Source organism: Coturnix japonica, chromosome 4 (genome assembly GCF_054131305.1).
Source record: "Coturnix japonica strain WE chromosome 4, WE-NBRP24, whole genome shotgun sequence".
NCBI lineage: Eukaryota > Metazoa > Chordata > Aves > Galliformes > Phasianidae > Coturnix > Coturnix japonica.
In genome coordinates, this window is record NC_140666.1 from 21,640,164 (window position 1) to 21,652,255 (window position 12,092).

The 12,092-nt window shown below is 38.1% G+C and overlaps 1 protein-coding gene across 1 annotated transcript in view; it reads left to right on the plus strand.

Annotated features, from left to right (window-relative positions):
• The window catches only part of COL4A6 (collagen type IV alpha 6 chain), a 111,419-nt gene that overhangs the window by 75,615 nt on the left and 23,712 nt on the right, over positions 1-12,092 (plus strand). The window contains exons 6-18 of the mRNA XM_015860480.3: positions 2,223-2,339; positions 3,397-3,465; positions 4,901-4,936; positions 5,357-5,419; positions 6,056-6,091; positions 6,222-6,263; positions 6,777-6,869; positions 7,896-7,949; positions 9,353-9,412; positions 10,274-10,318; positions 10,555-10,608; positions 11,135-11,204; positions 11,904-12,014. Coding sequence (XP_015715966.2) covers positions 2,223-2,339; positions 3,397-3,465; positions 4,901-4,936; positions 5,357-5,419; positions 6,056-6,091; positions 6,222-6,263; positions 6,777-6,869; positions 7,896-7,949; positions 9,353-9,412; positions 10,274-10,318; positions 10,555-10,608; positions 11,135-11,204; positions 11,904-12,014 — 850 coding nt within the window. The remainder of the gene's footprint in view (positions 1-2,222; positions 2,340-3,396; positions 3,466-4,900; positions 4,937-5,356; positions 5,420-6,055; positions 6,092-6,221; positions 6,264-6,776; positions 6,870-7,895; positions 7,950-9,352; positions 9,413-10,273; positions 10,319-10,554; positions 10,609-11,134; positions 11,205-11,903; positions 12,015-12,092) is intronic.

The window sequence follows — 12,092 nt, forward strand, 5'->3', positions numbered from 1 at the left end:
ATGTGCTATTCACATAGCTTCTGTATTGTTGCTGTAAACAAAGGGAAGGACCTCATAGGAGTCAACCACTCTGGCCTTCCTCTGCAGTCACAGCCTGTTGCATCAGAGACTTGCTGCTCTTGGCTATGACATACTGTATGGATGGAAGAAGGTGGCTTGCCACTGATCTGTTCCAGATTTGGGAACCAAATTAAGTAAGTTATAAGAAACAAATATAAGTGGCAATAAATTGGTGCTTCAGCCTTTTCGTGTCACTTGTTTGGGGCCTGGTGTGTCCCCGGCTTGCATGCCACAAGTGGGTGCTTTGACCAGCAGGCTTAATCATCAGGGCTACTGGTACCATACACAGTGATGCCTTTAGCTAATGCTTTTGGGATGACTTCATTCTATGTCCTGAGGCCTTCTTACGTTCAAGTTTATGTCTGCCTAGGTGAGCTGCCTAGATCCTGCAGTGTATATACACTTTGCATTGATTCAGTTTGCACATTATTGACTGACAGAGGGCAGATCTAGGCTCTCTCCTCTCCATTTTGTTGTCACAAATTGCCACACTGGACCAAGGAACTCACCTGGCTGAAATTAAGAAAAGGAATAGTTATTTTTCTGCTGTGTTGTTGGTTTCTTCCATTCTCTGCCTGTGCTTATGCTAGCAAAGAAAAGAGTAGGTGTGAGTGGCCAATGGCTCTTTCAGTAGCAGCTGACACTGGTGATCAGTTTGAATGTTTACATAATAATGGTTGCTCTGCATCCTTGGGAAAGTCACTAAGCTACTGCGTGACCCCAGCTTCTCATCTGTAAAATGAAGATTATTGCATTCTCACTTTTTTGCAAGGCATTTTAAGATCCTTAGATAAAGGACTTTACTGCAGAGTTCTCACTGAGTTTGGTCAGAGCATATGGTATTGAGTTGGACTGGGAAGACCTTCAGCAACACAAATCTGATTTGTTTTATGTGTCAAGCATGAAGGATTGGTAATGTTCTGGTTTATCTCCATTTTATCCTTGTTTATTTTTCACTTTCCTAGCATGAGTCATAACTTGCTTAATGCCATACCTTAAAGATGAATCTTTGGGATCACACAAAAATACTCTGGGAATGATATCACAGAATCACAGAATTATCAAGGTTGGAAAAGACCTAGAAGATCATCCAGTCCAACCATTACCAATACTTCCCAGCTAAATCATATCCCTCAACACAACATCCAAACGTTTCTTGAACGTGAATATGAAATCAGGGAGTACAGAGGGGAGAGAGAGAAAACTGACTATTACTTACTCCCTGTCAAATTCTTACTCCCTGTATTTCATTTTTCTTCTTACCACAAAACATTGTCATTGAGTGCCACAGAGCTGCTTTCTATGAAAAGGTGGATAAAGAGTAGCTTAATGCCTGGGCAGTGTGTCTGACAGTTTTGCCTTCTTTTGTTTAGCCAATGTATACCCATGTGATACTGAAGAAAGTAACTAAAGGCTCTGATTTTTATCTCCTTTGCGTCACTAGAATGCTGAGTCAAATGAACAGAGCTACAGCAGGGCTAAACTGATGTGAAGTCAGAATTAGGTACAACTCTTTCCTACCCTGCTTTTGATTATCAATTGACCATTACAGAAACTTGCTTTTAAAGACTACTGGTTTCATTAGATCTTTCACCAGTTGCTTTGCCTAACTTTAAAGTTTAATATAATAAGGAAAGCTAAATGATGTGATGGTGGAGCTGAAACATCTGTTGAACTATTAAAAGAAGGAATCCACAGTGGAGAGGAAGAGAAGTCAGTGAAACTTTTAGCTTTGGAACTATAACTTTGGAATTGTAAACGCTCAGTATTGCTGAACCTGCCTTTGTCTTTGTTTTTACATTAGCAACTTCCACTGTCATTGTCAGGTGCACCCGTGCTCTGTGTCATATGCTGTGTATTTCAGATTGTGCTCTCAGGACGTACTCATGCACAAGTTATGTACTTCAGAAAATTATCCCTTGAGAAAAAGATAATTGAATCCAGATGATGTTCTAGGATTAAGCTTTGGGGAGGATAAACAATGCTGGCTGAAGAACCTAGTTCTACTGCAGCCTGTCATACGCTGAACTTGAGTGGGAGTTGCCTGTTTCCTTTGTTTTGTGTTGCTATTTGGAAGACATCAGTTTTCTGGGGACAGTATTGTTAATAAAATACCACCTGTATTTCTTTCTATATACCACTCTTTTTTTCCCTTTACACAGGGTCACCCTGGCCAATCTGGGCCCAGGGGTCCACCCGGCCTCGATGGCTGCAATGGAACAATTGGGAGCCCTGGTGTTTCTGGGCCAGATGGATTTCCTGGCATACCCGGGCTGCCGGTACGTCCCAAGGGAATTGTAGTGTTCTGTTGTCACTAAGCCAGGATTTGCTTTTCTTACCGGTGGTGGAAAAAGAACTCCCAAGTTCTTAGGAGGAATCCTATAACCCCAAGTTCCTTAGTATTCTTAGAGCTCAGTGTCATTTTCTTATTGAAATTCCACTCTTATTTACTGTGTAAATGTTAACTTCTGAGGCTAAAATGAAGATCCTGTGACAATATGCTCCCACACCACCCTGTCCCTTTGTCACTAGCAACATTCAAGCTGACTCAAAAGGGACCGTAATGAAGTTTTTAAGAAATATGATGTGTCAAACATCTTCCAGTTGGAATGTTTCAATTTAGGGAATGCTGATACAAAAAAGGACTTGGTCGTGTATCTCTTTTACATGTCATCCAGACTTTAAGTTTATGTGATGTTGAAAATAACAAAGCAACAAAAGCAAGTTAAAGTATGACTTTCTAAAATAACTGATTCACTCGTACCTCCTGCTCAAATTTCTATTTTGTGGTGTTTGTGGGATTTTATTTTTGGCAAGGAAAGCTGCTTGGATCAGCTAACTCCTCTCAAATTAAGGTGACAGTTACATGAAATCACCTTGGATAAACTGAATGGAATGATGAAGATTAAAACAAATTGGGTACATCTAGAATTATAACAGCTGCTTTTTCAGAAGATTCATGCAATCTGTTGCTTTTTTTGTTTTTGTCTCACTGTTTCTATGTAAATATGGTCATTTTCAGTGCTACAGAAAAGATAATATAGATGTACAGGAGAATTACAGCATGTCAAACAGATTCAGGGAGAATCTTAAAAGGTTTTGAAGGCCTAAAATAAAGGGGAAATCTAATATAAGCGGGCAAATACCAGAGAAAATGTTTGCAGAGTGTTGTTTTTCTAAAACCCCAGGAAGTCTTAAATTCTATTAATACCACTGCAATGCTACTTTTGTAGTTTACTGGAGCAAGAAGTTCCTTATACTGAATTTAATTTCTTTCAAAAACAAATCAGTGTATTTTTTTCTAGAAATTTACTTTTGTCATTTATTTTTTATCAGGGTCGTCCTGGCCCAAAGGGCCTTAAAGGAGAACCTGTTTTTGCTCAAGGCAGCCTTAAAGGAATGAAGGTAAGATTTGCTATAGGAGAAAACATAGAACGAGAAATACTTCGATGTCCCAGAGGATTCATGTCTGATGCTACAGCTTAAGTTGCTCATAATGTTAAATGTGGGTGTCCTAGATAGGTCTGAAGGCAGAGCAGAGAAAAAGACCATTCATTCCTTAATGGCAATGCAGAGTAGTTTCAGAACTTGAAACTGCTTGATCTTTGCAGCACTAAAACATCTTGTTTATTGCATGCTGGATTGCTGGGACACAGCTCATCCCATTACTGTTCAGAGTAGTTCTGGTCCTTCATTTGTCTGTGGAAAACTAGCACCATTCATTTGTTGGTGTCAAACCATAGATATGAGGAATTTCCTGTAAGCTTATCCTGATTTACATGAGGTAGCATATTTGTTCTTAGATGCAGAACTTCCCTGTATGTGGCATCCTCACACATGCCAAGTCTGTTGAAATAAAAGCCCAGGAGATCTGCAAGCACAGATTAAGATTTCTCCTGTGAAATCCCACTTGCCTTCCAGTGTTTTTTGTACTGGGAGATACTAAGAATCAACAAGGTTTAAATGTATGAATACTGTATTCCATTCGTAGTATTTCATCATTTATTGCTATGAATTCAGAATTTTATTCTCTTTTTAATAAGGACCTTGCCCTGAACTGTCTGTATCATTTCTGTAATTTTATTTCCTATAAAGAGAATACAGACTGTGGTAAGATGATCTCAGTATATTGATCCAAACAGTGAGCAGGTTCTTCAATACTCTCATATAAAAATTTAGTGCTTTGTTGCTTTGAAACAAATATTCACCAGCTTAGAGTGGTTTTGGTTTTTGCCAGAAGCACTAAACATGGCAAAAAACTATAAAAGATTTGGAACTTCTTGTGGTATATTCAGCAGCCTCATTACTCATTAAATATAGAAAATATTAAGGTGGTTTTTTTTTCTGCCATGTAAGACCCCTCACACTGACCTTTTTTTTTTTCAAAATGATGAACTTTTTAAAATTTCTACCCAGATAGATAGATAGATAGATAGATAGATGCAACCATACATTGGTAAGAATAAAATAGATCTTTGTTTATATAAACCTCACTGTTTGTGGAAAATACAGCTTGTTTGAAATAACTATTTATAGTGTTTGTAATGAAGGTTTTTGTAGTGTGTTCTCCAGATGTTTTACAATGAATACAACTTTTTAATGCCACTTCAGTTTCTGTTGCTGCCTGTAAATAAAATGGTTGTCGTTATTCCAGACTTTTGGAGCCTTTCCATTTAAAGCCTTTCAATTTAAACATGGAAACACTGGTGTCATAACTAAAAGTGAACACTAATGTAAAGCAAATATTCCTATTTAGACTAGTAAATATGCATTTATGGCCCTTCATAGTTTCTTGCAGTAATACAATGGTATTTTTTACTGATGCACTTTTCATTTTTAGGGAGAAAATGGTCTTCCTGGATTGGATGGTATTTCTGTAAGTTATTTAATATGGGAAATTATAATTTTTAAGAATATTGTTGGAAATTGGTGCTTCTCCTTGTATTGGTTCTCAGGGACACTTTTCAAATTAATGGGCTGTGTATTTTCTTTATACCGGTAGCTTGAATAATTCCAGTTTCCTAATGGTGTGAGTCGATCCACATTATGGAAGCAGAAGTCAGATTTTGCTATTATCTGTTCTTGTTTTCCTTATTAAATTCAAACTCCCCTCTACCATTCAACTCTGTAACTTCGACTTTCCAATTTTATCTTGTAATGTGATTTGGGTTCTTACAAAATGTAAATGAATATACATAACTGAGGGCTGTTATTGTGTATTTTCTGAGATTGCTTGTTTTGGGTTTGATGGGATAGGTGCTATACATTCTGTATTTCTCCTGTGTTCTTTTTATAGGGCCCCAAAGGTTTGCCAGGTCCTACAGGTTCTGCAGGCCCTATAGGATTACCAGGTTTGCAAGTAAGAGACCCTGTCTGATGTACTTCTCGATAGAATAGTTCAAAATGTTGGCAGTTTTCCATCCTTGACTACGTTTGTCTCATCAAAATGAGCAGAAGTCTGTGTGCTTCTGAAAGGATGAAGCATGTTCTTCAGATGTGAAATACTTGAACTCAGGCTGTTTAATCACAAGAGCACAAGTTCTCTTCTGGGGCAGTGTTCAGAGCAACAGTCACAAGTGAGAGCTCTAGCAAAGTCCTCGAGCACCATCTACAAACAGTACTTAATACTGTTTTGAAGGTTTCCTCATCTCAGGACTAGAGGAAATAATTGGATCTCTGCATGTTTAGAGCTTTTCTCATCATGAAATGTGCTGAAAAGTTCATTTTTTTTGAGATGCTAGAAGAGAATTTTATATGGGCAGCCATTAAAACAAACTTCATTTGCTGCTTTTAAATTAAGATTTGCTCTTAATTAACCATAGTGCCAAGGGACTTCACTGTCTCTCATAGATATGAAGACTAGGAGATTATTTTATCACTTGATTTTATTATGGGGACAGAGATGAAATGAAAGTTCGGGTACCAAATGTTGTTCCTATTATTTGCATCCTACTTAAGTCAAAATTAATTAAGTCTTGATCTTGTTCACGTTTAGGGTCCGGTGGGTCCCCCTGGGCCACCAGGTCCGAAAGTAAGTACCCACATTTTCCATCATATTTCAACACCTGATTGTTGGCTATTTTTTTATGGTGTGCCTAGATGATAATGATACTGATGTTGCTGGTGTTTTGTTATTAATTGTATTCTTTTTTCTCCTGTAGGGTAATATGGGATTAGGCTTTCAAGGAGAGAAAGGAGAAAAAGTAGGTGAATCTTGTTCTAGTACAGAAGGAGTGTGAAGTTATACTCTAGTGTTCTATCATAACTTTATCCTCTAGACAGTGGCTAGATTCCAGCGTTTTCTTCCATTTTATTTCCTTTTCTTTTGGACTGAATGACAGTCCAAATACCAAAGAGTCTTACTGGTTGCTGATAATGTTTTGCACAGAAAAGAGGATGGGAGCTTTTCCTGAATGAAGTGAGGGAAGGAAAACTAATTTCAGTGCAGTGCTTTCATGGCTGTCAAGACACAGGTCCTCTTTTGACACCTTTTGAATCTATCCTTTAGTTTATATGGACCCTGAACTCTTGTATTGAATTTTTCTTCTGAATTTATGCTCTGTGAATTTCATGGTGTTCTTTGGGTTAACTGATGCATAATGTATGGTCATATTATCTTAGATGGACATCTTTCAGTCTGTGTGAAGGGTTCACAGTGGCATAATGGGTCTCAAGCTCACTCTGCCTATGTTAATACCTTCATCTTTTGTCTACAGGGTGATGTAGGACTGCCTGGCCCTCCGGGTCCCCCTCCATCCACTGGAATACTAGAATTCATGGGATTTCCAAAGGGGAAACAAGGAGAAAAGGTCTGTAAATATAACTTACAAGCTCTCCCATCCTCTTGGTAGAAAGGATGAAAAAGCTTATTAGACAGTGAGGGCTGTTATCTTTCCAAATCATACTCATTTTCTGCACTAGTTTAATCTGTCAGAGGGCTACTGAATAAAAATATTGTTAGCTCAGAGCAGTGTGGAGCATTATTGAGTCCGTACCTGACAGACATCTTAAAGCTATTTAAATATTTCCATTAATAATCCTAGAATGGATGAACTTCATTTTATTTTCCTTGGACCAGTGAAATATGGTTGTGTAAAAAATAAGTGATTAAAAAACACAACAATTCCTTTTGGAAAAGTAAATAAAAAGCTCCAAGTCATTTGCTTTCACTCTGACGCACACTACTGTGAAATCAACAGATTTCTCTCATTTATTTTGTTCTTCAGGCATTTAGTGAGATACGTATTTAGCTCATCAGTGTGTCTTATGAAAGTCCTGTGGAACTTGAGTCAAAGATTCTCTGCACACATGAAATATAGGCATGTTGAATTAGTCTAGGACATATACAGAATGTTTTGGGAGTTGTCATGAGCTTGCCTAAGCCGCTGCATAAGTCATGGCAGTCACTTTCTTACTTGGTGGAGTTGCATTAGCCAGAGACTCAAACAGGGGCTGTTAATGTGGCTCACTTTTGAAGTTGTTAGTAGGATAACAGTGACTTTATTCTGTTTTGGCATGTGTTATTTGCCACTTCCCATGAATTACTGTTAATGTTCAAAGATGATGATCTGAGATGATCTGGTTTGCCTTCCAGCAGTGGTGGAATGTAAAACAATAGTTCCAAAGTAGTGGTCTTTGAAGTCATGGGAGGTAGCCACAGACAATCCATTGCATGCATGCACTGTCTGGCAAATGATGACACAAATCAAGCATACTCAGTGCCAAATAAGTTACGAGGCCTTGCTTTAAGAGTCAAGAATATGATGGGTGGATTGGGGTAAATCTTGCTTTCATGGGCACAGTGGTTTATTGTGTTTACCTTTTTCCTTTTTCAGGGTCAGCCAGGCCCTCAGGGACTGCCTGGAGTCAAAGGATTGCCTGGACTGCCGGTAAGGGGAAGAGAGAGTTTTCAGTATGTGCCTAGTATGAGTTAAATGGTTCAGAAATCTCTGAATAGCTCATAAGATTTCTACTAGAGTTTCTAGGCACTTGGATATTTGAAAATCTAATACAAATGTCCACAGAATTTTGTGAAGAGTGTAACTGTAATCTGATAGTTTTTGTCTTGGAAATGTGAAAAAGACAGCGTTGTCCTGCTATAGAGGCTACAAAGTAGCCATGGTTTCAGTACATCTAATCTATGGTTTGCAAAGGAAATCTGCAAGTATATATCACTTTTGCTTACCCACTTGATGGTAGTGTTTCTTGGTCTCCCACAGAGAGCTAGATGCATTTTAAAAATCCTCTTTATTTTTGTTTGATTGTATTTAGATTTACTTTTTATTACTTTCAAGTTATAAAGCACATATACATATCTTTATATCTGACTGTCTGAATGTACACATCTAGTTTTAAAATGGGCTATTTAACATTAGTGCTTATAAACTCAGGAATGTGTAGCATCTTCCCTCTATGAATTAACAACAACAATTTATCTCTGGATTCCAGAGAGGTCTTTCCCAGCTTTTAACCTATTGTAAACACAACTTCTTTACATGAGTTTTGGTAATAAATATTTTGTGGAACTTCTGGCTAATGAGATAAATTGTTTGCTGGTTTCTTCAGTGTACAGATGTTCTCAGTAGAATGGCGTGCAAGAACCTGTTCATGAAGCACAGCTTGTTATTAGCTTTTCTGGATGTGTTCCATTATGTGCATGTTTAAGCATCACAAGAGGCCAACTGAAGCTGGTGGGATTGAGCATATGTGTGAACTTAACCACAAGCATAAGATATTTCAAGACTGAAGCCTGAAAATTGCATACCTACTGTAACTCACTGAAATTAAATCCTGGTGTTCCATCTCTGGATTTGATACTTCTTGCTGACTGGGAAAACCACCAAACAGTTCCAACTGTTGAGTGTGAAAATGTTATTTTTTGTGTCATTCTTAGGCTTTAGAAATATAATAATAATAATAATAATAAAAGGTGATCTGAGGTTTGCCTTGGGCTGCTGCTGTTAAGAAATTAGATTTGAAATCACTTCTAAACATAGAATATGATAGAGTGGCAGAACTTTGCTGTTTATATCAGAGTGTTACTTGCATTTCCTGCTGAGAAACGTACTATAGTTTAAATGGATGGAAACCACAGGGAATGAAGAAGATAATGCACTGTACATAATGCCAGCTGCTTGATTTCCTTCTGTGGCAAAAGAAGCCCAGCAGCAACAGTCCATTTCCTTTGTGTCTCTGTCATATGGTTTATGTTAATAGATGTTTTGGTGCTAGTTCCAACTTAGGATTGTGCTTTAACATTCCATGTGGATCTAATGTTAGTGTTTTCCCTCAGGGCTTTGGAGGTGTTGGAGAAAAAGGAGAAAAAGGTGTGCCTGGTTTGCCAGGTGGCAGGGTACGTAACCTTACAAAGTCCTTAAATACCTGTTCTTAAACTGGTTTCATAAAGTGGACTTTTCACTAACAGAAGCATTCTCGAAGCATGTAGGAGTCCCAGATATAGAACTGGAACCCACATTAGCCAGTGCTGTACAATAACATAACCAACAGCTCTTTTATCAGTAAAGTCTCAGACGAAGAGTGAAATATGAAAATAGATGAGGTAGTCCAAGAAGATTATACATACCTACTGGAGGACTTGATACTAGCAGGCCTGGGTTTCTTCCAGGTCTTTTGAAAGCTTTACAGAGGCTTTGCAGGGACTTCAGGGAGCTTTTACCCCTTGCCAGAATAAGGCATGGAAGAACACATATTTGGGAATGAAGAAGTCCAGCTGGCAATAGAGATTGGTCAAACTGGATAGTGAAGGTGGAATTTAACAGCATGCCTTAGATTCTTCAGGTCACCATGAACTTGCAGAAATGTGGTGCTCATACACAACAGGAAGACCAAAGCTTTCAATTCTGCATCTGAAGAACAAAATTGTCACAATAGAAAATATTTGTCTCCATTAAGTATCACAGCTTTGAAAATATGAACTAGCTACCTATCTTATAAGCTGAGAAACTCATGACTTATTTAATTTGAACTTCTAATTAGCAAGATAATGACTAAAGAAGATAAGACACCTTTTATCAGTTATCCTGTTAAATTCTTTTGATGATTATTATTAATATTTGGAAGACAAGGAAAATTATTAGTAGCTTCTTCTTTTGAAATTTTACTTTTTCACTCTTTGTTCCTGAGATCTTGGAGCCTGTAAGAGCAGGCTGAGATGGAGCTTCTGAAAATTACATAATGTGTTTTCCTTTCTTAGGGTCTTTTGGGGCTGGATGGATCCAATGGCATTCCAGGGAGAAAGGTGAAATGCTCTTTTTTTTTTTTTTACTGCAGAAAACCAGCTCAGGTATTATAGCTGCTGAGAAATCAGTGCATTCAGGTTATTGTTTATTCCTTCTCAAATGCTTGACAGTACGTGTAAGACAATGAATTGGCACTGTAATACAAGTCTAAGCGCTGAAGATGTCTCAGCTAGCAAATCATGCCACTGTGTTATTGTCTCACTTCCTAAAAATGTTCCTGTGTGTGACTTTGCAGGGTCATCCAGGTATTCCAGGCTATCCAGGACTGGATGGAGTTGAAGGCATGAAGGTAACTTTTCAGATGGAAATACTAAAGCACTGCCATTGTAAATATATTTGCATGAATAAATGTCATTGCTTCAGTCAAACTTATGGAAGTCAGTAGATGCTTAAGATAGCTGCCAAGGCTGCCAGATGTCTAGAAATGGTGTGGATAATGACTATATAGTAGTTTGCTGTGAGTGAACTTAAAACCTACCACCAACATTGATATATGGTTGGCAAACATGAGAAATGCAAGTGTCACCACTTATTTGGTGGAGAACGTGTGGAAGAACAGTATAGGCTTATACACAGAACAGTGTTACTGCATGAATCATCAAAATGATGTACTGCTTTGGCACAACAGATTGTGTTTATAATATGTATATATGATGGTGATTTGGACAACAATCAGATTTTGCATTTCCTGTTTTATTTAGGATTTGATACTGTGTTAGAGTGAGAGGAATTAATGATACCACTGTTTGTCATAAGTTGCTTGTTCTACTTAGGTGATTTTCTGGAGAAATCTGTTTTCCCCTTTTCTTCTACAGGGTGAAGTAGGTGACATTGGTCCCCCAGGCCCTCCTATCATTGTTGACAAGGAAGGTGTAGTAATTTCAGGTATGTTTTTATTTTGTTTCTGTTTTGAAACTAGATTAAACCAATTGTTTCTGATTCAACTTGTTTTATTTCTATATTTTAGCACTTTTCCATGCTGTGATTTGAGTCTAGCCTCTCTCTTGTTGTTCCTCCTTTCATTTCTGTATTGTTGACATACAGATACATTTTGTGCCATATATTTATACCAGAATTTATGATAAATCTTTCATTCCTGACTTGCAGAATGATACATTTCAAGGCACAATAAATGCTTAGCACCTGGGAAACTGACTATATATGAGCTTGGGGAAATGTAGCCTACCTGTGTGTATTATTTCTGTGTATCAAAGAAATGGATAGCCTGAATGTCATTCTGTTCACAATTGTCATTCAGTGTGATAGGAATACCATTGAGAAAAGAAACTTAATTAATGCCACAGTTGGATGAGCTCTGTGTGACAACAATCTTGGAATCTGTAAAATTAAGGAGAAAGGTTGTGTAATGCCTCATTTCTCTTTCAAATGCAGTCAAGTTTGAAACAACCTCTAACTTGGCTCAGGAAGAAGTTTTCCAGTCACTGTTAGCTTGGCCTAACAGACTTACTAGTAGCAGCTTTGCCATCAGTGAGATCAGTGACTACTGAGGTAGTAAACTATACAGAGTTTGTCAGAAGAAATTTTCAAGTTTTTCTTCTTTGTCTTTCTGTATTTATTTAACAGGTGCCCCAGGTGACCCTGGAAACCCAGGAATACCTGGTCCTCCAGGAGACGAAGGGCTCAGTGGTCTACCAGGCTTTCCAGGAGCTCCAGGGTTTCCAGGCCTGGAGAGAGGTAAAGCACCTGCTCAGTGACCTTAACAGGCTGTTTTCTGTGTGTTTGTTGTGAGAAGACTCTGGGTCGCAGGCTGAA